General features: G+C 34.8%; 1 protein-coding gene across 8 annotated transcripts in view; it reads right to left on the reverse strand.

Annotated features, from left to right (window-relative positions):
- LOC100473137 (disintegrin and metalloproteinase domain-containing protein 32) overlaps positions 1-24,583 on the reverse strand; it is a 175,136-nt gene that overhangs the window by 130,777 nt on the left and 19,776 nt on the right. For 7 of the 8 annotated variants that reach the window (XR_004621916.1, XM_034647551.1, XM_034647553.1 and 4 more), the window contains exons 2-9: positions 23,515-23,594; positions 15,384-15,445; positions 12,917-12,992; positions 10,666-10,742; positions 9,024-9,201; positions 3,579-3,647; positions 782-853; positions 409-575 (exon numbers count right to left, since the gene is read on the reverse strand). Coding sequence is in view for 7 of the 8 variants with exons in the window: in XM_034647551.1 (XP_034503442.1) it covers positions 409-575; positions 782-853; positions 3,579-3,647; positions 9,024-9,201; positions 10,666-10,742; positions 12,917-12,992; positions 15,384-15,445; positions 23,515-23,594 (781 nt within the window). In the remaining variant the exon portion in view is untranslated. The remainder of the gene's footprint in view (positions 1-408; positions 576-781; positions 854-3,578; positions 3,648-9,023; positions 9,202-10,665; positions 10,743-12,916; positions 12,993-15,383; positions 15,446-23,514; positions 23,595-24,583) is intronic. The other variant, XM_034647555.1, reaches the window with a different exon arrangement.

A 24,583-nucleotide genomic window follows, 5' to 3' on the forward strand; every position in this document is an offset into this window, starting at 1 on the left:
ATTTTTAACCTACTTTCCTGAACCTTTGATCCAACTTCATAACAAAAATAGAAACTTTGTAAGATAAATCCCATTTTTTTAGGTAGTGATTAAAATTATGGGCTCTGGGGTTAAAACCTGTGGGTTCAAATCAGGACACCACTAGATCCAAGAATCCTGAAACTGTTTAACCTCTAGAATCTCTAGAGGTTCTCAATCTCCTAGAAATCTCAATCTCCTCATTAGTAAAAAGCTAATAAGCACAGAAATAAATTTTAGCAAGCTTCTTTTACTGACAGAAAGAGGATATGAGGCCTGAGTGAAGCACATAATAATGTGTTAATAGTCACCGATAGATAAAAATTCCCTAAATAAAGCCACATCATCATCACAGATCTTTTTCTAAGAATACTGAAACATTATTCTTACATGAATAAATATGCAATATCATGAGGCCTTAGAGTAAGATAGAACTTTTTCCATTCTAAAAATCTGCGCAATACTTCATCTGCCTCACCAACTGTAGAAATCTTATTTTTATCTGACCACAACTCCAACGATGACAGCACAACAGTAACTTTAAATTGGGCAAACATCTAAAAACAAAAGAGAGAAATACATGAAAAATTAATCTTTATGTTATTTTACAATAATCAAGAAATTAATTCAATGCTTTGACAAATCCATACTCAGTTTGTATAGATGGGTTAATTATTCAGAAATGCCAAGTGAAGTTAATGTACATTATAAATTCAAAACTAGTATAAATTTTTCTAACTAGTATGAAAAGGAAAATACTTACCGAATTTACAAGGCCAATAATTTCAATGACTTTATTTGCTACTATCATGCTATCAGAGCCCAAGTAATCATACTGAAAAACAAAATTAATTTTAAAATTAAATACAATCTGTTATACAAAATATTTTTGAGATATACTCTCCGTCTACTCTCAGAACTTTGAGGCTGCTTTGGGGTTAGAACAGTTCGAAATAAGACAGTAACAAATTTAAAAAAATAAATATAAACTGGATCACTCATATATGCTGGTGGGAATGTAAAATTGTACAGCCACTCTGGAAAATTTAGCAGCTCCTTTCAAAACAAACAATATACTTACCATATGACACAGAAATTGCACTCCTCGGCATTTATTTGTATTTTTTAAGATTTATTCAAGAGAGAAAGAGTGAGCACAAGTGGGGGGAGAGGCAGAGGGAGACTATCTTCGACACAGGGCTCAATCCCACAACCCATGAGATCCTGACCTGACCCAAAATCACAAGTCAGATACCTAACCAACTGAGCTGCCCAGGGCGCCCCACACTCCTGGGCACTTATCTTAAAGAAATAAAAACTGATGCTCACAAAAAAACATATTCATAAATGTTCGTAACAGTTTTATTCTTATTAGCCCAAAGCTGGAAATAATTCATATGTCCTTCAGTAGTTAACTAGTTAAACGAACTGTGGCACATTCATACCATGGAATAATGATTATTAATAAAAAGGAACTGACTAAACTGTTGATAAATGAAACAGTTTGGATAAACCTTAAGACAATTATGCTGAGTATTTAAAAAATCTCCAAAGGATATATACTACAAGATAACATTTATGCAATATTCCTGAAACCAAGGAAAGCAGAACAGATTAGCAACTGCCAGAGGTTACGAAGTGTAGGGAAGTAGGGAGAAATGGATGTGACTATGAAGAAATAATGTAACAGAGCCTTGTAGTGATGGTTCTATTGAGTGTCTTGATTGTGACAATGATTATACAAGGCTGCATATGTGATCCTAGTGCATAAAACTATACACACACACACAAATTAGTGTATATACAACTGCTGAAATCTAAATAAGCTTTGTGGAATGTGTCAATGTCAAATTCAATATCTATAAATCACCTCTCTAAAGTATAGCAACACTTGCATGTTCCACAGGACCATCAAATTTAACATATCTTAAACGAAGCTCATGATTCTCCCTCAAAAATGTGGTCCTACTTACCTTTCCACTACTTTAATTAATGGTATTATCATCTATGACCTCCAACATTTATGATACTGCATGTTCCGTAAGAGCAGAACTTTTTCACAGCTGCAACCACAATAAGTATAATAGTAATTGGCATCTACATGATGTTCAATAAATTTATTAAGAGAATGGATAAATCTTGGGGCGCCTGGGTGGCACAGCGGTTAAGCATCTGCCTTCGGCTCAGGGCGTGATCCCGGCGTTCTGGGATCGAGCCCCACATCAGGCTCCTCTGCTATGAGCCTGCTTCTTCCTCTCCCACTCCCCCTGCTGTGTTCCCTCTCTCGCTAGCTGTCTATGTCAAATAAATAAATAAAATCTTTAAAAAAAAAAAAAAAAAGAGAATGGATAAATCAAATCAATTTAAGTCCTTCTAATTCAACCTCAGCAGTAACTTTTAAAATTGCTTTTTTTCTATTACTAATACTACTAATTAGTAAATGTTCGACTTGATTATTGGAATAGTCTCTTAAATGTCTCCAACTATCCCATCAGCAATCCAGTCCCTACACTATTACAAAAATGATGATTCTAAAATGAAAACATGAATCTATCAGTCCCTTCTTTAAAATCTTTTTAATGATGCTGCATTACCATTAGGATAAAATCCAAATATTCTGTCAGTTCTTCAATTTACCTCTTCCCATTTTCCTTCTTCAACCCTGTGTATTAATCATACTAAACTTGAAGGTTTTTTTTAAAAAGAACCTTCTCTGAAAAATGTCATTGGTATTTTGATCGGGATAGCATTGATAGCGTACATTGCTCTGGGTAGCATGGACACTTTAACTATGTTAATTCTTCCAATGCATGAGCATGGAATATTCTTCAAAGAACTGGAACAAACAGCCCTTAAATTTGTGTGGAACCAGAAAAGGCCCCGAATCGCCAAGGAAGTGTTGAAAAGGAAAAACAAAGCAGGGGGCATCACAATGCCAGATTTCAAGTTGTACTACAAAGCCGTGTTCACAAAGACAGCATGGTACTGGCATAAAAACAGACACATAGACCAATGGAACAGAATAGAGAACCCAGTTTTTGGGAATCAGGGATTTAGAAGTATGTTTTACCAGGTAAACAATATACTGGAACAGGTGAACATTTAAAAACTGCTCAAAAAAAAGTCTTGATACAGGAATGTAAGCAGTTCTCATAGTTATACTGTCATCACTTTTGTGCCAATAAATACTTTGTAGGACAAAACATTCCCTAGGCTACACACGGCTCTTCAAGTGCCCTAAAAACAATAACTAAAAGCTTAAAGACTTTCACTTGAAACAAATATCACCATTAAAAATATTGTGGATGGAGAGAGTTCCTAAAAATGTGAAGTACCAGCCCAAAAATAATTTTGTTATTCATTTTTATGTAAAGATTTCAAATAAAACATTTCTGATAGAAATATGTAATTTTGAGTATTTGGTTTTTCAGTTTGCAAATTTTTCCACTGTTCTCTCTACAACATGTAGTAAAAAGATTGGAATTTTTAAGTTCCTTTCTGCTAGGGATAATTATACATTCACACCAAATATCTAAAAGCAAGGAAAAAAAAATACATACCAAAGCTTTATCCACCACAATATGCATTTCTAGATAAAGAGGAATTAAATCTGGAACAGCTGATTCCGACTAGAAAAAAGAAAAAGAGCACTTAAAAGCATATAAAACTTTCATAAATTGTTTTTTCTGTACTTTTAAAATCATTTTTCTACTTTATTGAGTTGTAATTGACAAAAATTATATACATTTACAGTATAAGACTTGATATTTTGATAGATATATATTGTAAAATAATTGTCATAATCAGGCTAATTAACATACCCACCTCACATAGTGACCATTTTCTTTTTTGTGTCATAATAAAAACGCAAAAGATCAATACTCAGCAAATTTCAAGTTTACAATGCACTGTTGTTAACTGTAGCCATATTACTATATATTTAATCTCCAAAAGTTACTTATCTTGCCTAACTGAAACTTTGTACCATTTGACCAACATCTCCCCATTTCTTCTTGTCCTCAGCTCCTAGCAACGACCCTTTTACTCTTTGCTTCTAGGAGTTTGACTATTTTAAGATTGCACTATATAAGTGAAGTCAGGTAGTATTTGTCTTTCTGTGTGTGGCTTATTTCACTTAGCATACCTCCAGGTTCATCCATGTTGTCACAAATGGGAAGATTTCCCTTTTCAAGGCTGAATATTCCACTGTATAAATATAAATATATATTCTCAAGATGGACGAGTAGAAGTATCTCTTCAAGATACTAATTTCATTTCCTATGGATATATACCCAGAAGTAAAATTTCTGGATCATAGGTAGTTCATTTTTAACTTTTTGAGGAATCTCCATATTGTTTTCCACAGTGGCTGCAACAATTTGCATTCCCACCAACAGTGCAAAAAGGTTCCCTCTTCTCCACAGCCTCACCAACAATTGTTAACCTTTTGTCTTTTTGGTAATAGCCATCCTAATAGGTGTGAGACGATATTTGATTGTGGTTTTGATCTGCATTTCCTTGATGATTAGTGATGGCAAACACCTTTTCATATATCCGATGGCCATCTGTATGCCTTCTTTAGAAAAATGTCTATTTAGGTATTTGCCATTTTTAAATCTCATTATTTATTTTTGCTATGAATTGTATGAGTTTCTTACATATATTAGATATTAACCTCTTATCAGGTATATGGTTTGCAAGAATTTTCTCTCCTTCCATTTTGTTGACTTTTGCCTCCCTGAAGAGCAAGGGGTTTGAGAGCCACATTAGGTACTCCCTACACTGGGGGCCTGTAGTGGAAAGATAAGCCCTCATAATATACGGCTTTAAAAATCAGCAGGGTTTAATTCCAGGAGTGTTAGAGGGCTATAGGAAACTGAAACTGTGCTTTTAAAGAGCCTGTGCACATATCCACTCATTCTGAAGCCCAGCACAGAGGCAGCAGTTTGAAAATTTAATGACTAATTTTAGGGTATATGTCAGAGGGACAGAGACCTGTAAAAACTTGCTCTAAGAACAGAAAAGCAGGTAGGGGCTATTTTTCTCACCCTCCTTCTGCCTAGCTGGCCCAATATTGGTTGGTACCAGTTCTGACACTTTCCATCTACCTTGTTAGCACTGTACACCCCATCCCAGGGTTCCCTTGAGGACTGGTTCTGTCTAACCCACCCACTCTGGCAGGTACTCCTCCAAGGTGGTCCTCCTCTATCACACCCAGCAGGCATACCTAGCCAGGACCAACAGCCCCCAAAGTGGCTACCGACTTAACACACCAAGCAGGCGGCCTTGGCCACGACAAGACCTTCCAAAGGAGCATTTGCCTGATGGAAAGGCAGGGGGAAGCCCTGCCCACCAGTGCAGCAGCAACAGTTGTGACTTGGCTTGCACCCAACCACAACAGGGGCTAGCCCTGCCCATGAAACCATCCAAAGCAGTTGTGGCATAGTCACAACAGAAGGGCACACAGATCTCAAACAGAGGACACCCCTAGAGTGCCTCATTCTGGTGATGAGGGAAAATTGTGCTCTGGGCCCCACAGGATACCTTCTAAATAAGACCATACCTTCAAAATAAGGAGCCATAGCTGATCTACCTAATACACAGACAGAAAGAGGTAGTCAGGCAAAATGAGGAGACAGAGGAATATGTTCTAAATGAAAGAACAAGACAAACCTTGAGAAAGAACTAAACAAAATGGAGATAAGCAATCTCTCTGGCAGAGTTCAAAGTAATAGTCATAAATCTGATAACTAAACTTGGAGAAGATAGGATGAACACACAGAACTTCAACAAAGAGATAAAAAATACTTAAATAAAAAATAACCAGAGCTGAAGAATACAACACCTGGATGAAAAATACATTAGAGAGAATCAACAGCAGAGTAGAGGATGCAGAAGAACAGATCAGTGATCCAGAAGACAGGGTAACGGAAAGTACTCAAGCCGACCGGCAAAAAGAAAAAAGAGTTTTAAGAAGGAGAATAGTTTAAGGGTCCTCTAGGACAACATCAGGCATACTAACATTCTTATTATAGGGGTTCCAGGAGTAGAAGAGAAAAGAAACAGGCAAAATACTTATCTGAAGATATAATAGCTGAAAATGTCCCTTATCAGGAAAAGGAAACAGACGTCCAGGTTCAGGGAGCACAGAGAGGACCAAACAAGATGAACCCAAAAAGATCTACAGCAAGATAATAATTAAAATGTCAAAAAATAAAGATAAAGAGAGAATCTTAAGAGCAGCAGAAGAAAAGTAACTAGTTATAAACAAAGGAACAGCCATAAACCCATCAGATGATTTTTCAGCATAAACTTTTCAGGCCAGAAGGGATTGCCATGATATATTCAAAGTTCTGAATGGAAAAAACCTACAAACAAGAATACTCTATCCAGCAGGGCTTTCATTAGAATTGAAGGAGAGATAAAGTTTCCCAAAGGTTAAAGAAGTTCATCACACTAAACCAGACTTACAGAAATGTCAAAGGGACTTACTTAAGTAGATAAGAAAAAGTCGTATCTACAAGTAAGAAAATTATGAAAGTAAAATCTTACTGGTAAAAGTAAAGTGAAGGTAGTGGATCAAGCATTTATAAGTTAGTATGAAGGTGAAAAGACAAAAGCAACAAAATCAACTATATCTACAATAATTGGTTAAGGAAAAATAAAAGATGAAAATATGAAATCAAATTAGAACATGGAGGGGGAATAAAAATGTAGTGCTTTTAGAATGTATTCAAAATAAAGAGATCATCAACTTTAAAAAGACGGCTATAGGGGCCCCTGGGTGGCTCAGGTGGTTAAGCAGCTGCCTTTGGCTCAGGTCATGATCCCAGGGTCTTGGAATCTACCCTGTACTGGGCTCTCTGCTTAGCAGGGAGCCTACTTCTCCCTCTCCCTCTGCCTGCTGCTCCACCTTCTTGTGCTCTCTCTCTCTCTCCCTGTCAAATAAAGAAAATTTTTAAAAAATAAATAAAAAATAAAAAGATGGCTACATACATAAGTTGTTGTATATGAACCTCATGGTAATCACAAACCAAAAACCTATAATAGATACACAATAAAATAAGGACAAAAGAATCCATGTATAACAGAAAAAAGTCATCGAATCACACAGGTAGGAGAGCAATAGAAGAAGGGACAAAAAGAACTAAAAAAATCAACCAGAAAATAATTATCAAAATGGCAGTAAGTACACACCTACCAATAATAACCTTAAATGTAAGTGGACTAAATGTTTCAATCAAAAGGCACAGGATAAGGGAATGCATTAAAAAAACAAGACCCATATATGCTGCCCATAAAAGATTCATTTGAGGCCTAAAGATAGATACAAACTGAAAGTGAAAGGATGGAAGAAGATATTCCATGCAGAAGAATGAAACTGGATCATTTTCTTACACCGTACACAAAAACAGACTCAAAATGGATGAAACACCTAAATGTGAGACAGGAATTCATCAAAATCCTAGAGGAGAACACAGGCAGCAGCTTCTTAGACCTCAGCCTCAGCAACTTCTCACTAGACACATCTCCAAAGGCAAGAGAAATAAAAGCAAAGATGAATTACTGGGATTTCATCAAGATGAAAATCTTTTGCACAGCAAAGGAAACAATCAACAAAACTAAAAGGCAATCTATGGAATGGGAGAAGATATTTGCAAATTTCTTATCAGATAAAGGGCTAGTATCCAAAATCAATAAAGAACTTGTCAAACTCAACACCCAAAAAACAAATAATCCAGTCAAGAAATGGGCAGAAGACATGAACAGACATTTCTCCAAAGAAGACATACAAGTGGCCAACATACACATGAAACAATGTTCAACATCACTTGGCATCAGGGAAATACAAATCAAAACCACAAAGAAATACCACCTCACACCAGTCAGAATGGCTAAAATGAACAACTCAGGAAACAACAGATGTTGACGAGGATCCAGAGAATGGGAACCCTCTTACTCTTGTTGTTGGGAATGCAAACTAGTGCAGTCAATCCAGAAAACGTATGGAGGTTCCTCAAAGTTAAAAATAGAACTACTGTATGACCTACCAATTGCACCCAAAGTATGCAAACATACTGATTCAAAGGGACACATACACCCCAATGTTTATAGCAGCAGTGTCCACAATAGCCAAACTTTGGCAAGAGCCCAGAGGTCCATCAATAGATGAATGGATGAAGAAGATGTGGCATATATATACAATGGAATACTACTCAGCCTTCAAAAAGAATGAAATCTTGCCATTTGCAATGACATGGATGGAAATAGAGGGTATTATGCTAAATGAAATAAGTCAGTAAAAGAAAGACAAATACCATATGATTTCACTCATATGTGGAATTTAAGAGACAAAATAGATGAACATAGGGAAAGGAAAGGAAAAACAAAATAAGATGAAAATAGAGAGGGAAGCAAATCATGAGAGACTCTTAACTCCGGAAACAAACTGAGGTTTGCTGAGGGGAGGTGTGGGGGGGAAGGGGTAATTGGGTGATGGGCATTAAGGAAAGCACTTGATGTAATGAGCACTGGGTGTTACATGCAACTGATGAATCATTAAATTCTACCCCAATAACTAATAAAAAAAATTCCCCTGAATCAAAAGACGTGCTGAGCTTTAGATACAGAAAGAATAAAATTTGACTACAGCTGAAAAAAAAAATACTGGCCTTTAAATAACTTCCAGGAATACAGACACAAAAGCAGGAATTTAGTTTCTTAAATTTACACTGAATACACACTAGTCTTTAGAAAGTTGTGAGTATATAACAAAATAAGAATTAGAATAAAAATGTATCATAAAAAAGTAGATGATCAATTGATGCAAGGAAAAGGCCATTTATGGTTCAAAGGAAATTGTAACATTAAGAAAAGATGAGGATGTTCTGAAGGAAAGAATATTTGCTACAGTTATACAATACATTAATATAATCTTCTTTCACATAAATTAAGTAAGGACAATAATTGCCTTGAAAATAGTAACAAAACATACACAAACTCACCTTTTCACTTACAAAAATTTTATAGTCCACTGGGTTTTGTTCTATGCCTTGGTTATTTTCAGTAAGATCTTCAAATTCACCATTTCCATTCCTTAATTTATAAAGAAGATGTTGAAATTCAACTGCAGATTCCAGAGGCTCGATTCCATAAGAAACATTTTCAAATTGCAGTATTCCTCTGTAATATTAAGAATAAAACTGTAAGTGCTTTTTTTTTTTAAAGATTTTATTTATTTATTTGACAGAGAGAGAGCAAGAGAGGGAACACAAGCAGGGGGAGTGGGAGAGGGAGAAGCAGACTTCAGGGGGCCCAATGTGGGGCTCGATTCCAGGACTCTGAGATCACGATCTGAGCTGAAGGCAGATGCTTAACGACTGAGCCACGCAGGTGCCCCAAAAACTGTAAGTGCTTTTAATCAATTCTCTATTATAGAACTCTGACAGAATCCAAAAGGAGGAGGAGGAAGAGGAGGGTAAAGAACATTTTTGAGCTCCGTATTTTGACCCAAACTCTTTACATTATGGAGATAATTTTGAAGAGACAAAAGATCTCCTGCAATCCAAAAAATTAACTTTCCATTCGATTCTCTCTATAGATATAAAGGCAGCAGAAACTACATAATTATTTGCAAGGTGTATAAATATACAGCGTTACAGTGATTAAGGAATTCCCTGTTCTCCAAGTCAGTGGCTTAATGAAAGCAACAGTAAATAGAAATAGATGAATTTCTCTCTGGTTGGCACCGCGTTTGAAAAATGATCACATTGCTTATATAACAGAAGTATATGTAATAAGTAAAATTTTATTTATAAAAATAAAATTTAGCAGTAATTATGAAAAGGCATTTATTAATCTTCTTTATGCACACAATCCGAATAAGAAAAGCAAGATTTTAAAAAATAGACAACTTTCATAACTACTCTTCTCTGACTACAGGTTACAGTTTAAGTAGCTACTTCCCAAAAACTAAATTTTAGGGTTCTATGTAACAAGCACTGAGGAACACTTATGTGTTAAAATAAGGATCCTATGCTAACTATAAAAATGAGGATGAAGAATTTCCTGACAGAATGGAAAACTCTAAGCACTAAGGAAGAAACCTTACAATTGTTAGCATATAAGACAGTGATATTATTAGAAAAATGTGAATACTATATTAGTAATTATTTGCTAATAGAGAATTTGCCTCCTCTCCCTGAAGGTGATTTTCCTTAAGAAAAAGTATGCCTTGTTTATCTTTATTTATCTTTGTATCTCCAAACACTAGGCCAGTAGGTGACACATGGTAGGTACGAAACATATCCATTTGCTGAAAAAATAAGCTATCCTAAACAGCTCTTCCAACTTGCTGTAGTCATTTACATTCAGTTGTCATTTCTGTAGCTTAAAAAAAAAAAAGATATAGAACAAGGAGACTAGGAAATATAAACCTTAAAAGAGGTTAGAAATGTCTCTGGTCAGCAAGGAAAATGAGGAGATACAAGAGAAGAAACATGTTCAGAGGAGGATATCATTGCATTATCTCCACATGGGAATCCTCTTAAGCCCTATATTAAGCCCCAAACTTAATATAAGCATAACAAATTCACTGCAGCCAATATCATTAACCACAATGTTCACATATCAATGACAAAAAATAACCTCAATCCAGAGCATGTTCTGAGTGTGACAACAGAATTCGGATGTCCTTCAATATGCCCGTGGTAGTAGCACTGAGCCTAGGAAAGAAAAAAAGTGAAGTAGTTACTTAGGACTGACAAATTTCTAATGATTTCTTATTTTTATACTTGCTAGAACTTTCTGAATATTTTCACAGGCTACATGGTTTATTTATCAGTATGAATAAAATGACATTCAGGAAAAGTTTCCCTATATATGTCACTTTCACTATATTAACTACTCTTCTGATCAATATTTGGGATTATTATTTTATACTCTGCTTCCAAAGTGTTATCCCATATTTTAGTTTAAATTGCTTTCTGATATATAAATTTAGGTCATGAATTAAAAGACAAAGATTATGAATCTAGATTTCTTTAAAAATCTCATATTTTATTTAAAAAATCTAAAATTTAAGGATTAAAGAACTAGAAAACAATACACCATATCAACACAAACCAAAAGGATGACTCTGAAACTATACTAATACAGAAAATGAAGATTTGAAGGCAAGAAGCATTACTAAGTGATAAAGAGGGATATTTCATAATGAAAAGAATTTCAACTGATCAGGAAGATATAAATATTCCAAATTTGTATTCACTTACTAGATAGCTTCAAACCATATAAGCTCAAAATTTTAAAAAATAGCAAAGAGAGAAATGCAATAATCATAGTAAAAGATACATTTTCTGTCAGTAACTGATAAATCAAGCATTCAGAATCCACAGAAGATCTGAACAGCATGTTAGCAACCTAATACAGGTAGAATAAAAATTGTAGAATGTACTTTCTTTTTAAAGAACATGGAATATTTACAAAAATGACACCATATTCTGGGCCATGAAGAAAGACAAGAAATTTTAAAGAACTGAAATCAAAGTTTGGTCTCTGATCACAGTACTATTAAGCTAGAAATATAGTAGACATCATCACAGGGAGAAGATTATGAAATTTCCAAGATTCAGTAGTGCTATAAATTTTGGTGGAAACCAATGTAAGATTTCTAATTAACACACTGTTTTATAATGGAACTAAGGGGAAGAAGAAGGTGCAAGAAAAGGAAACTGATAGTCCTATGCAATAAAAGTAAAGCAACATGGTGTCCAAATTCAATCTTTCAACAAATTTTTGTCATGCTAACTATATGCCAGGCATTTTTCTAGGCACTGGGGATACATGAGTGAATTAAAAAGAGTAAAATAAAATCCCTGCCTTCATGAAGATTATTTTGCACTGGGGAAACAGAAAATAAATAGATAAAATATATGGCACATCATATATTGATAACCACCATAAAGAAAACAAAACAGATAAAGTAAGAGAGTACTAAGGGTAAGAGAGCAATTTAAAACAGGAGTTAGTCAGGGACTAATAGGGTAATTTTAAGCAAAGACCTTAAGGAAAGGGAATCTTGGGAGTCGGGAAAAAGCAAGCATCTGGATCAAAGAAAACAGAAAGTACGAGGATCCTGGAAGGAGAACATGTCTGGTATGTTGAAGAATAGCAAGGAGACCAATATAGCTGGAACAGAATGAGCAAGACAGACAGTAACAGGAAATGAGGTTCAGTCAGGTAAAGAGGACCAGACTGTATAAAGGCTGTAGGATATTGATATGACTTTGGCTTTCACTTTGTAAACAACAGGAGGTCTGGAACCATGGAGGGTTCTGAGCACAGAAACAACACAACGTGTCTAGGCTTTAATAAGATTGATCTGGTTGGTCACATTGAAAACTAAGGGGATGGGCAAGGTATAGAAACAAGGAGATTAGTCAGGAAGTTATAGCAATAATCTAAGCATTTACTTGGAAAAGAATGTTACCAGGATGGAGACAGAGGAAGAGGGTGGATCTGGCTATCTAATTTAAAGGGTAGTGTCAATAAGATTTATTAATGGATGGGATGGGGGTAAAAAAAAGGTTTAAAATGTATGATTTTGTGTTCAATATTTGTTTGCTTTTATTAGTCTTTAATTTATATTCATTTATTCAACAAAATTGAAAATTAATTAATTAAATGGTGCCTGTGTTCTATAGAGCAGAAGCCCTTAGTCCATCCAGTTCCTCTTTAATTTACCAAGACTTCAGGAAAGGCTAATAATGAGGGAAATGAGGCCATAAATGGATCCTTAAATATAGCCCCTATGAATACAGGGTTCTGTATTAGGAAAACATTTATTCAATGTAAAAAAGATTTTAAAAATATATAAAATACAGAACTTAAATCTTACCTGAATATCTGAAGGATGAGAATTCACAGATCCTTGATTATACAAATAAACCATAAAATTTTGTGCTAAAAAAAAACTGAATATCAAAATGAAAGAATATTAAAAAGTTATTCTTTTTGAAACACATAAAGCAGTGCTCAACAAACTAATACCCTCAGGCCAAATCTGGCCTACTCTGTCTTTGTAAATAAAGTTTTATTGGAACACAGCCACACCCATTAATTTATGTATGGTCCATGGCTGTTTTCAAGCTACAACAGCAGAGTTGAGTCATTTTAACAGAGATAATATGGCCCTCAAAGCCTGAAATATTTACTATCTGGGCCTGGGCCTTTATAGCAAGTCTGCAAATCCAACAAAGGTAGTATTTTCTTTTGAATATATATATAATTTATATTCAAAGATATACACACTCAAAATAATTTTCCTATTTTAACGAACTCCTTTATGTTTTTATTTTAATGAACTCCTTTAAAATAAGAAGGGACTACAAGTTGAGAAAAAAGGCATTTTAAAATTTACAAAGATATGAACTAGATGTAGGATTATGAGCGTTTTCCATTCTTTCATTCTTTCTAAATCTCACTACCATGCATATATATTACCTTTACAATGAAGTAGAAGAGTACTGTGTAAAAGTCGTAGTTACCTGAATGTGGAAACTTGTACTGAAACTACAAGTCCAAGTTCAACCTTCTCTGGTATCATTGCCTGTACATATTACCCTATTTCCTCACCTCATGGTCACTCCTCAATCCAATGTAACATAACTAGACCATCCAGACTAGCTAGTTAGGAATCCTCCACTAAAAGTGACCTCATATGGGTAACTAATGACCCCCTAGTTGTCAAATCCAAAAGGCAGTTTGAAGTCAAGTAAAACTACTCTGACACACACGTACTGTTGACCATGCTTCCCTTCTTTAAGCCATCTACTCTTCAACTTCAACCATACCATTTCCACCTGGCTTCCCTAATATCTTTCTGTATACTTCAAGAGTCCCTTCATCTGGGTCTTTGCTTCTTCCCTTAAGTGTTTCCCTGGCCTTCAATTCTGGGTTGTTTTTCCTTCTCACCTTTGATATTCACTCCTACCTCTACAGATTCATCTTGTTCATTTCTGGTGCTTCATTTATACCTACATAAATACACGACTTTGAAATCCACACTCACATTCTAAACTAAATCTAACCGCCAACTGGACATTTCTCTTGGGATATCCTACAAGCACTTCATATCTAACTTTTCAAAACTGAGCCCATATTTCCCCTGACTCACATCTGTTCCCTTTCTCCTTCACTGCCACACCAAATCTCTGCTACCACTATATCCGATGTTAGCTAATCTTTTTCCTGCCACCTCAGTATCTCAAAAAAAAAAAAAAAAAAAAAAGATCCCTACCTCTACAATCATAGTTCTGCTTTTCATTGTTTCTCATATAAGTTATTTGCAATAACTTCCTAATTATCACTGTGCAATCATAATCATCACACAAGTAATTTCCCAAAACAATACACACATGCTCTACCCATCTCCTAAACTCTAGTCCATATAATTCTTACCACTGTTTATAGTCCTGATAAGATGTTCAAATGCACTGTGAGTTCTCTCACTTTCCCTCTTATACACTTGAAAAGATCTTTGAGTTGTCATTTACCATATTCTCTCTTCTTTTACTCAATGCTACTCTTTGGCATTTTATACGATGAATCACTTGTTTATACAACTCTAAGAAACTTCCTTTCAGCCAAAAAACTTTGTTCCTTCTTTCTTAAAAAGCATTCATCTGCACCTGTTTCTTCTTTTCTGCCATTTTTGAAACAAGTTATTTACAACTTACTACCTTAAGCTTCTCACAATCCACCTCTCCCTAATACCATGTAGTCTAGTTCTATAACCAAAATTTAACTGAAATTATCCTATTGAAACTCACAAATTAATTCTAAGCCAGCTTTTCTCTACATGAGAGAAATTTCCATGGTTTCCTGATTTCCATGAGAGAAACCCCACAGAAAGTTATTTCAATTACTTTCTCAATTCCCTGAAGGAAGTACAGAGCTAGTACTATTTTCCATAAACTCTCACAAGTGTACAGTGTCATTCCATATTAAATTCCTTATTCCAGGACTGCCTCTCTGATCAAACCCTGATACACTTACAGGCCTACTTCTTATTCCAACATTCTGCCCTGATTATATAGGTCCTTCTGGTTCTGTCTATAGCATAAGATCATATAGGTTAATCTTCAGGAGGGGGGCCCTTATTTTTTTCTGTTCCCCCCTATTCACAAAAGACTACTGGAGGCATTAGGACCAAAAACTTAATTAATTCACAGTAAAGCATCTGTTCATCTGAAACAACTAAAATGTTTAGTAACAACTACATTAATTAACACTCCACTTTTATTGTAAGTAAACAAATTCATATCAATAAAATGAAATACAAAACTAAATGAATAAAAAATTACCTTTGCTTAAGATGTACAGTGTACGGCTTCTCATCTATCGCAATAATATAGGATATCTGTTCCTAGAGAATCCAGAACAACTGAGATGAAGATCCACGTAACAGTAGCAAAACAATAATTTTACATCAATCAATCCCTCCAAACAATCCCTAAAATGTCTTGATTAAAATGTCTTAGACTATATTGTGATCTAAACTTTACAATAATATATCAAAAATTATAACATGTATTTACTATATAATCCAGTCTTACTATTTCTACAAAAATAAGCCTAACTTAAGGATTTATATGGGATTAGAAATCTATATATAACTATATATAACTGAATTTTAAGCTCTTCTGAAATTAGAGATCACATGCTATGCTATAATGTCTATGTAGGTGGCATCATTGGGATAATAAGGTATCCTATATCAGCGAAGCTTATTCTATCAGGCACAAAAGATATTTATTTTAGCTGTTTTCTTAAAATGTATTGCCTGATTCTTGTATTTTTAAACAGAAGATTCTTGAACAAAATTTCGTATTGTTTTTGACTCCATCATTACTATTCTCAAGTTAAAACATGGATAACAATAAGTTGCAATATCACTAAGTTGATGAACCTGAGTGATGAGATTTTATCCAGCCAAGGAGAACATGTAAAAAGCAAGAGTTAGAGCATTACTGAAAAGGAAACTTAAAGCATATAAAAACCAAAAAGACACAAATACCAGAACACAGAAAAAGATAAGCCTTCTAGAATCTCTGACTGCCAGCCCTGCCCACCCACGAAAACCCCACAAGGGGCAGCAGAGAGAGAGCCTGGTAGTTCGGGGTCCCTGCAAACCCAAAAAACATACTGGAGGTAGATATCTGGTCTGACTACAGGCCCTGTACACCAATGAAAACTTCTCAGGAGACAACACAGGGAGAGCACCCAGCAGTGTGCTGAGACTGCAGTTCTGGCAAACATCTGGTCTGACTCAATTCAAGTCCAAGGCAGCCCCAGACTGGGCCCTTAACAACACAGGGACCAAACACTGCCCACAAAAGGCAAAGAGAACCACTGCAGACAGTTGGACCTGAGGCAAATACCTCTCAATCACAACATTAGGACACATACAACACAAATAGGTGACACCGTGAAGCACCAGGCTCCGGTAGACAGGGGACACTGCACATCAGGGCACTACAGCATCTCTTCTTCATAAAGCCACGACTTTCAAGAGCAGAAGTAACCAACTTTCCTAACACATAGAAACAGACAAAAAGAGTTACAAGACAAAATGAGAAGACAGAAGAATATGTCCCAAATGAAATCAAACAAGCAAATAAATTCACAGCAAAAGAGCTAAATGAAATGAAGATAAGCAATATGCCTAAAAGAGAATTCAAAGTAATGCTCATAAAAATACTGGACTTCAGAAGATCTCCATAAGACCCTAAACAAAGAAATAGAAAATATAAAAAGAACCAATCTGGGATGAAGAACTCAATAATAGAAATTAAAAATACACTAGACGGAATAGACTAGAGGAAGGAGAAGCATAAACCAGCAAGCTGGAAGACAGAGTAATGGAAAGCAACCAAACATAGGAGCAAAAAGTAAAAGAATAAAAAATGAGACTAGGTTAAGAAATCTCAGCAACACCATCAATTATAATACCATTAGCATTATAGGAATCCCAGAAGGAGAAGAGAGAGAGAAAAGAGGACAGAAAACTTATTAAAAGAAAGAACAGATGAAAAAGTCACTAATCTGGAGAAGGAAACAGAAATCCAGATCCAGGAAGCACAGAGAGCCCACCCCCAAAAATCAACCCAAAAGGGTCTACACCAAGACACATAATAATTAAAATGGCACAAAGAAGTGATAATGAAAGAATTTTAAAAGCACTAAAAGAAAAGAAAACAGTTATATACAAGGGAAATCTCATAAGACTATCAGCTGATTTATCAGCAGAAACTCTGTAGGCCAAAAGGGACTGGCATGATAAATTCAAAGTGCTAAAAGGAAAAAAAAAAAAATCTGTAGCCAAGAACACTCTATCCAGCAAGGTTATCATTCAGAATAGGAGGAGAGATAAAAAGTTTCCCAGATGAACAAATGGAATTCATCACCACTAAATCAGCCATACAAGAAATGATAAAGGAAATACTTTGCCTGGAAAGGAAAGACCATAAGCAAGCATAGGAAAAATAGGAAAGGAAAAAATTTCACAGGTACATAAACATAATAAAAGTAGAGCAATCACTTATAAAACCAATAGAAAGGTTAAAGCACAAAAGCAGTAAAATCAGTCAGAAGATTCACAAAATTAAAAAAAAAAAATTCACAAAATAAAAGGATGTAATGTGCCATCATATATCTAAAATGTGGAGGGTGGAAGTAAAAAATCAGTGCTTTCATGTGTTCAAACTTAAGTGACCATCAACTTAATACAGAACTGTATAAACATAGGGTGTTATATATGAACCTAGTGGAGAAAACACATCAAAAACCTATAATAGATAAGCAAAAAATAAAGAGAAAGAAATCTACGTATTTCACTAAAACAGCCATCAAACAAGACAGCAAGAGAAGAATAGAACAGAGAAGAACTACCAAAAAAAACCCTGTAAAACAAGTAACAAAATGGTATTAAGTACATACCTATAAAAAATTACTTCGAATGTAAATTAACTCCAGTTAAAAGACACAGGGTAACAGATTGGATAAAAAGGCAAGATCTATCTATATACTGCCTACAAGACACTCATTTCGCATGAAAAGACAAATGCAGATTCAAAGTGAAGGGATGGAAAAATATTTATCATGCAAATGGAAGTGAAAAGAAAGCAAGGATAGTAATACTTACACCAGACAAAATAGATTTTATAACAAAGACTGTAACAAGAGACAAAGGACACTACATAATAATAAAGTGAACAGTCCAACAAGAAGATGTGACAACTGTAAATATTTATGTACCAAACATGGGAGCACCCAAATACATAAAGAAATTATTAACAGACAGAAAGAAATCAATTAATAGAAAGAAATCAATTATATACAGTAGTAGAGGATTTTAAAACTTGCATCAATTGATAGATCATCGAAACACGAAATCAACAAGGAAACAGTGGCTTTGAATGATACGTAGGACCAGATGGAACTAACAGATATATTCAGATTATTCTGTCCAAAAAAGAGAATAAAACACAATTTTTTCAAGTGTAATTGAAACATTCTCCAGAATGGATGTTAGGCCACAAAATAGGTCTCAACAAATTCAAAAAGACTGACACATACGCATCATTTCTCACCACAATGCTATGAAACTAGAAATCAACCACAAGAAAAAATCTGGAAAGAACACAAATACATGGTGGTTAAATAACATACTACTAAGCAATGAATGGATCAACGAAGAAATCAAAGGGGAAATCAAAAAATATATGTAGACAAATGAAAATGAAAACGCAGCAAGCAGTCCAAAATCTTTGGGATGCAGCAAAACTGTTCAGAGGGAAGATTATAGCAATACAGGCCTAACTCGAGAAGCAAGAAAAATCTCCAATTAACAACCTTACCTTACACCTAAAGAGGCTAGAAAAAGAACAATAAAAGAAGCCCAAACCAACAGAAAGAAAAATAATAAAGAAAGGGGAGGTAAACAGAAGGGGGAATGAACCATGAGAGACAATGGACTCTGGGAAACAAATTGAGGACTTCAGAGGGGAGGGGGGTGGGGGAATGGGATAGGCTGGTGATGGGTATTAAAGAGGGCACATATCGCATGGTGCACTGGGTGTTATACACAAGTAATGAATCATGGAACTTTACATCAAAAACTGGGGATGTACTGTATGGTGACTAACATAATATAATAAAAAATTATTTAAAAAGAGATTAGAGCAGAAATAAATGAAATCGAAATTAAAAAAACAATAGAATAGATCAATGATACCAGGACCTGGTTCTTTAAAAACATAAACAGTATTGATAAAACTTTAGCCAGAATCATAAAAAGAGACGGAGAGAGAGAAGATTCAAATAAACAAAATCAGAAATGAAAAAGGAGAAATAACAACCAACACCACAGAAATATAGAAAAATATTATGAAACATTATATGCCAACAAATTGGACAACCTAGAAGAAATGTATAAATTTTTAAAAACAATCAAATAAGTAATCAAAAAACTCCCAATGGACAAAAGTCCAGGACCAGATGGCTTCATAGGTGAATTCTACCAAAAATTTAAAGAAGAGTTAGTGCCTATTTTTCTCAAACTACTCCAAAAAGTAAAGAGGAAGAAGAAAATGTTCCAAATTTACTCTGAGGCCATCATTACCCTAATAATAAAACCAGATAAAGACACTGCAAAAGAAGAAAACTACAGACCAATATCTCTGATGAACTTACATGTAAAAGTCCTCAACAATATAATAACAAACCAAATCCAACAATACATTTAAAAAAATCACTCACTACAATCAAGTGGAATTTATTCCTGGGATGCAAGGGTGGTTCAATATTTCAAATCCATCAACATGATACAACACATTAAAAATAGAAAGGATAAATACTATATTATTTAAATCAACGCCCAAAAAGCATTTGAGAAAGTACAACATTCATTCATTCAGAGTACAACAAAGTAGCTTTACAGGGAACGTGCCTCAACATAATAAAGAAAATACATGAAAAATCCACAGCTAACATCATACTCAATGGTGAAAAACTGATAGCCTTTCCCCTAAGGTCAGGAACAAGATCAAGATGTACATTCTCACCCCTTTTATTCAACATAGTACTGGAGGACCTACCCACAGCAATCAGACAAGAAAAAGGAATAACAACCATCAAAATTCATAAAGAAGTAAAACTTTATTTGCAGATGGCATGACACTATATAAAGTCCTAAAGACTCCACCAAAAAACTACTAGAACAGATAAATGAGTTCAGTGGAGCTGCAGGATACAAAATCAACGTACGGAAATCTGTTGCATTTCTATACACTAATTACAAAGTAGCAGAAAGAGCAATTAAGAAAACAATCCCATTTACAATTACACCAAAAATGATAAAATATTTAGAAATAAACTTAACCAAGGAGACGAAAGATCTGTACTCTCAAAACTACAAAACACTGATGAAAAAAATTGAAGATAACACAGACAAATGGAACAATATTCCATGCACATGGATTGGGAGAATTAATATTGTTAAAATGTCTCTACCGTCCAAAGCAATCTACAGATTTAATGCAATACCATTATTTTTCATAGAACTAGAACAAATATTCCTAAAATTAGTACGGAACCACAAAAGACTCTGAATAACCAAAGCAATCTTGAAAAAAAAAAATTAAAGTTGAAGGCATCACAGTTCCAGATTTCAAACTATACTACAAACCTGTAGTAATCAAAACAGCATAGTACTGGCACAAATGTAGGCACATAGATCAACAGAACAGAATAAAGAGCCCAGAAATAAAACCACAACTATAAGGTTAATTAATCTTTGACAAAACAGGAAAGAATATGTAATGCAAAAAAGACAGTCTCTTCAACATATGGTGTTGGGAAAACGGACAGTCACATGCAAAAGAATGAGACTGGACTGCTATGGTACACCATACACAAAAATAGACTCAAAATGGATTAAAGACCTAAATATGAGACCTGAAAACATAAAGTTTCTAGAAGAAAACATTGGCACTAATCTCTTTCACATCAGCTATACAAACATTTTTCTAGATATTTCTGGCAAGGGAAACAAAGGCAAAATTATTGGGACTATAATAAAATAAAAAGCTTCTGCATAGCAAAGGAAACAATCAACAAAACTAAAAGACAACCCACCTAATTGGAGGAGATATTTGCAAATGGTATAACCAATAAGAGGTTAATATCCAAAATGTATAAAGAACTTACACAACACCAAAAAAACTTGAATAATCCAATTTAAAAATGGGCGCTCGACATGAAGAGACATTTCTCCAAAGAAGACATACAGATGGACAACAGTTATATGAAAAGATGCTCAACGTCACTCATCATCAGGAAAATGCAAATCAAAGTTATAATGAGATAGCACCTCAGACCAGTCAGAATGGCTAAAATAAAAAACACAAGAAAGAACAAGTGTTGGCAAGTAGGTAGAAAAAAGGAACCTTAGTGCACTGTTGGTAGGAAGGCAAACTTGTACAGCCACCGTGGAAAACAGTACAGAGGTTCCTCAAAAAATTAAGAATAGAATGACCATATGATCCAGTATTTCCACTACTGGGTATTTACCCAAAGAATACAAAAACACTAATTTGAAAAGATATATATACCCCTATGTTTATTGCAGCATTATTTGTAATAGCCAAGTTATGGAAGGAACCCAAATGTCCATCAATAGATAAATAGATAAAGATGATGTGGTACGTATACACAATAGAACATCACTCAACCATAAAAAAAGAATGAACTCTTGCCATTTGCAACAACATGAACGGATCTGGAAGGTATAATGCTAAGGGAAATATGCAATCAAAGAAAGACAAATACCATATGATTTCATTCATAGTGGAATTAAAGAAACAAAATAAAGAATAAAAGACAAACAAAAAGCAGAACCTGAAATATAGAGAACAAACCAGTGATTTCCAGAGGGAAGATAGATGGGAGGATATGTGAAACAGGGAAGGGGATTAAGAGTACATTTATCATGATGTGCAATGAGAATCACTATATTGTACACTTGAAACTAATATAACATTGTATGTTAATTATACTGGAATTAAAAAAATAACTAAATAGAATGAAAACACGAATTCAAAAAGATAATATGTACCCTATGTTTACTGCAGCACTACTATTTATAGTAGTCAGGATGTGGAAGCAATCCAAGTGTCCACTGAAAAATGAATAAAGAAAATGTGGTATACACACACACACACACACACACTGGAATATCACACAACAATAAATAAGGATGAAAGCTTGTCATCTGTGATAACATGCATGGACCTTGAGGGCGTTATGCTAAGTGAAATAAGTCATACTGAGAAACACAAAGACCATATGATTTTACTCATATGAGGAATCTAAAAAACAAAACAAGTGAATGAACTAACAAAAAGCAGAACTGGACCCATAAATACAAAGAACAAACTGATGGTTGCCAGAAGGAAGGGGGTTTAAGGGATGGACAAACTGCCTGAAGGGGAGTGGAAGATACTGGCTTTCATTTTTATGGAATAAGTCATGAAAATAAAAGGTACAGCAAGGGAATATGGTCAATGGTATTACAATAGTGTTGTATGGTGAGAGATGGTAGTTACACTCGCAGCGAGCACAGCATCATGTAGAGAGATGTTGAATCACTATGTTGTACGCCTGAAACTAATGTAACATTGTGTGTCAACTATATTAAAATTTTTTTAAAAATTAAAAGAGATTCCTCTTAACCATTTTGGAGAAAATTATTCTCTTCAACTGAATCATCGAGATATTCCTCAGATAAGACCCTAATTCTTCTACATCATTTTTGTTAAGATTGTATATATTTACTTGAGAGCAAGACAGAGAGAGAGAACCACACAGAGGGAGATGGAGAAGCAGACTCCCTGCTGAGCAAGAAGCCCTACACGGGACTCTATCCCAGGACCCTGGGATCATGACCTGAACCAAAGGCAGACACTTAACTGACTGAGCCACCCAGGTGCCCCTACATCATTTTTTTTATTTGAACTTTTATTTTTTTTTTAAGATTTTATTTATTTATTTAACAGAGACAGAGACAGCCAGCGAGAGAGGGAACACAAGCAGGGGGAGTGGGAGAGGAAGAAGCAGGCTCCCAGCGGAGGAGCCTGATGTGGGGCTCGATCCCATAACGCTGGGATCACGCCCTGAGCCGAAGGCAGACGCTTAACGACTGAGCCACCCAGGTGCCCCTATTTGAACTTTTAAAACTTTTACAATAAGCAATGACAAATGCTAGACAAAACACAACATTCCAATCTATATATTTGCTTTTACTATCAAAACTTTAAATTCCATATCAGTAGTCATATTGCATACTTATATTCATTCTGTAATGGGGTTGATATATTTAATTATTATTAATAAAAATTAAAATTTCATATAATATTAATGTGAAAAATATCTTACATTATCTGCTTCTGAATTATCACTTATATTTGTTTGGATTTTCTCTGGAACTACAATTTGTAGAAATGAATTTTGAGAACCTGAAGAAAGGAAAAAGACAGTTAATAATTGTGTCTTATACCTTACCAAGTATTTGTTCAGGTTCTTTTGTAGAATTCACTTATGCACATATGAGTAATCACTATGTACCCCTACAAAAATCTTGAAAACACTTAATTCAAAAACAGACAAGACAGTTATGAAAGGCCAAAAAAAGGACAGAGGGTGGGGACAGGGGCATAGTATTAAACTTACATAAAATTTGTTGCTCCTGAGGAAAACAGGACAGACAAAAAATAATCAAAGATATAATTCAAGAAAATTTTTTCTGAAATAAAAGATTAGAAACCATTGACTGGAAAGTACACTGAATTCAGGAATAACTGATAATAATTAAAACAGACATTCTACTAAAGTTATTGGATGTCTAAGATAAAGAAAGAATCCTATGAGCCTATATGCAAAAAGAAAGAAAAAATCATATTGGGCATTAGGGAGAAAAGCAGACTAGCCTGAGAATTTTTATATTATTCAACATTAAAAAATGAAGAACAATGCCTTTTTTTAAGTTTTTATTTAAATTCCAGTTGGTTACCATACATGTTAATATTAGTTTCAGGTGTACAGTATAGTGATTCAATACTTCCATACAACACCCAGTGCTCATCACAGCAAGTACATTCCTTAATCCCCATCATCTGTTTAACCCATGCCCCAGCCACCTCCCTTCTGGTAACCATCAGTTTGTTCTCTATAGTTAAGGATCAGTTTCTTGGTTTGCCTCTCTCTTTTTTTTTCCCCCTTTGCTCATTTGTTTTCTTTCTTAAATTCCACATATGAGTGAAATCACATGGTACTTGTCTTTCTCTGACTTAAATTTCAGTTAGCATACTACTCTCTTGCTCCATCCATGTCATTGCTAACGGCAAGATTTTCTTCTCTTTTTTCACAGCTGAGTAACATTTCATTGTATACACATACCACTTTTTTTTTCTTCTCAGCTGTTGGGTTAGGGTTAGGGTTTATGGCC

This window comes from Ailuropoda melanoleuca, chromosome 18, assembly GCF_002007445.2.
Source record: "Ailuropoda melanoleuca isolate Jingjing chromosome 18, ASM200744v2, whole genome shotgun sequence".
In the NCBI taxonomy this organism is placed as follows: Eukaryota; Metazoa; Chordata; class Mammalia; order Carnivora; family Ursidae; genus Ailuropoda; species Ailuropoda melanoleuca.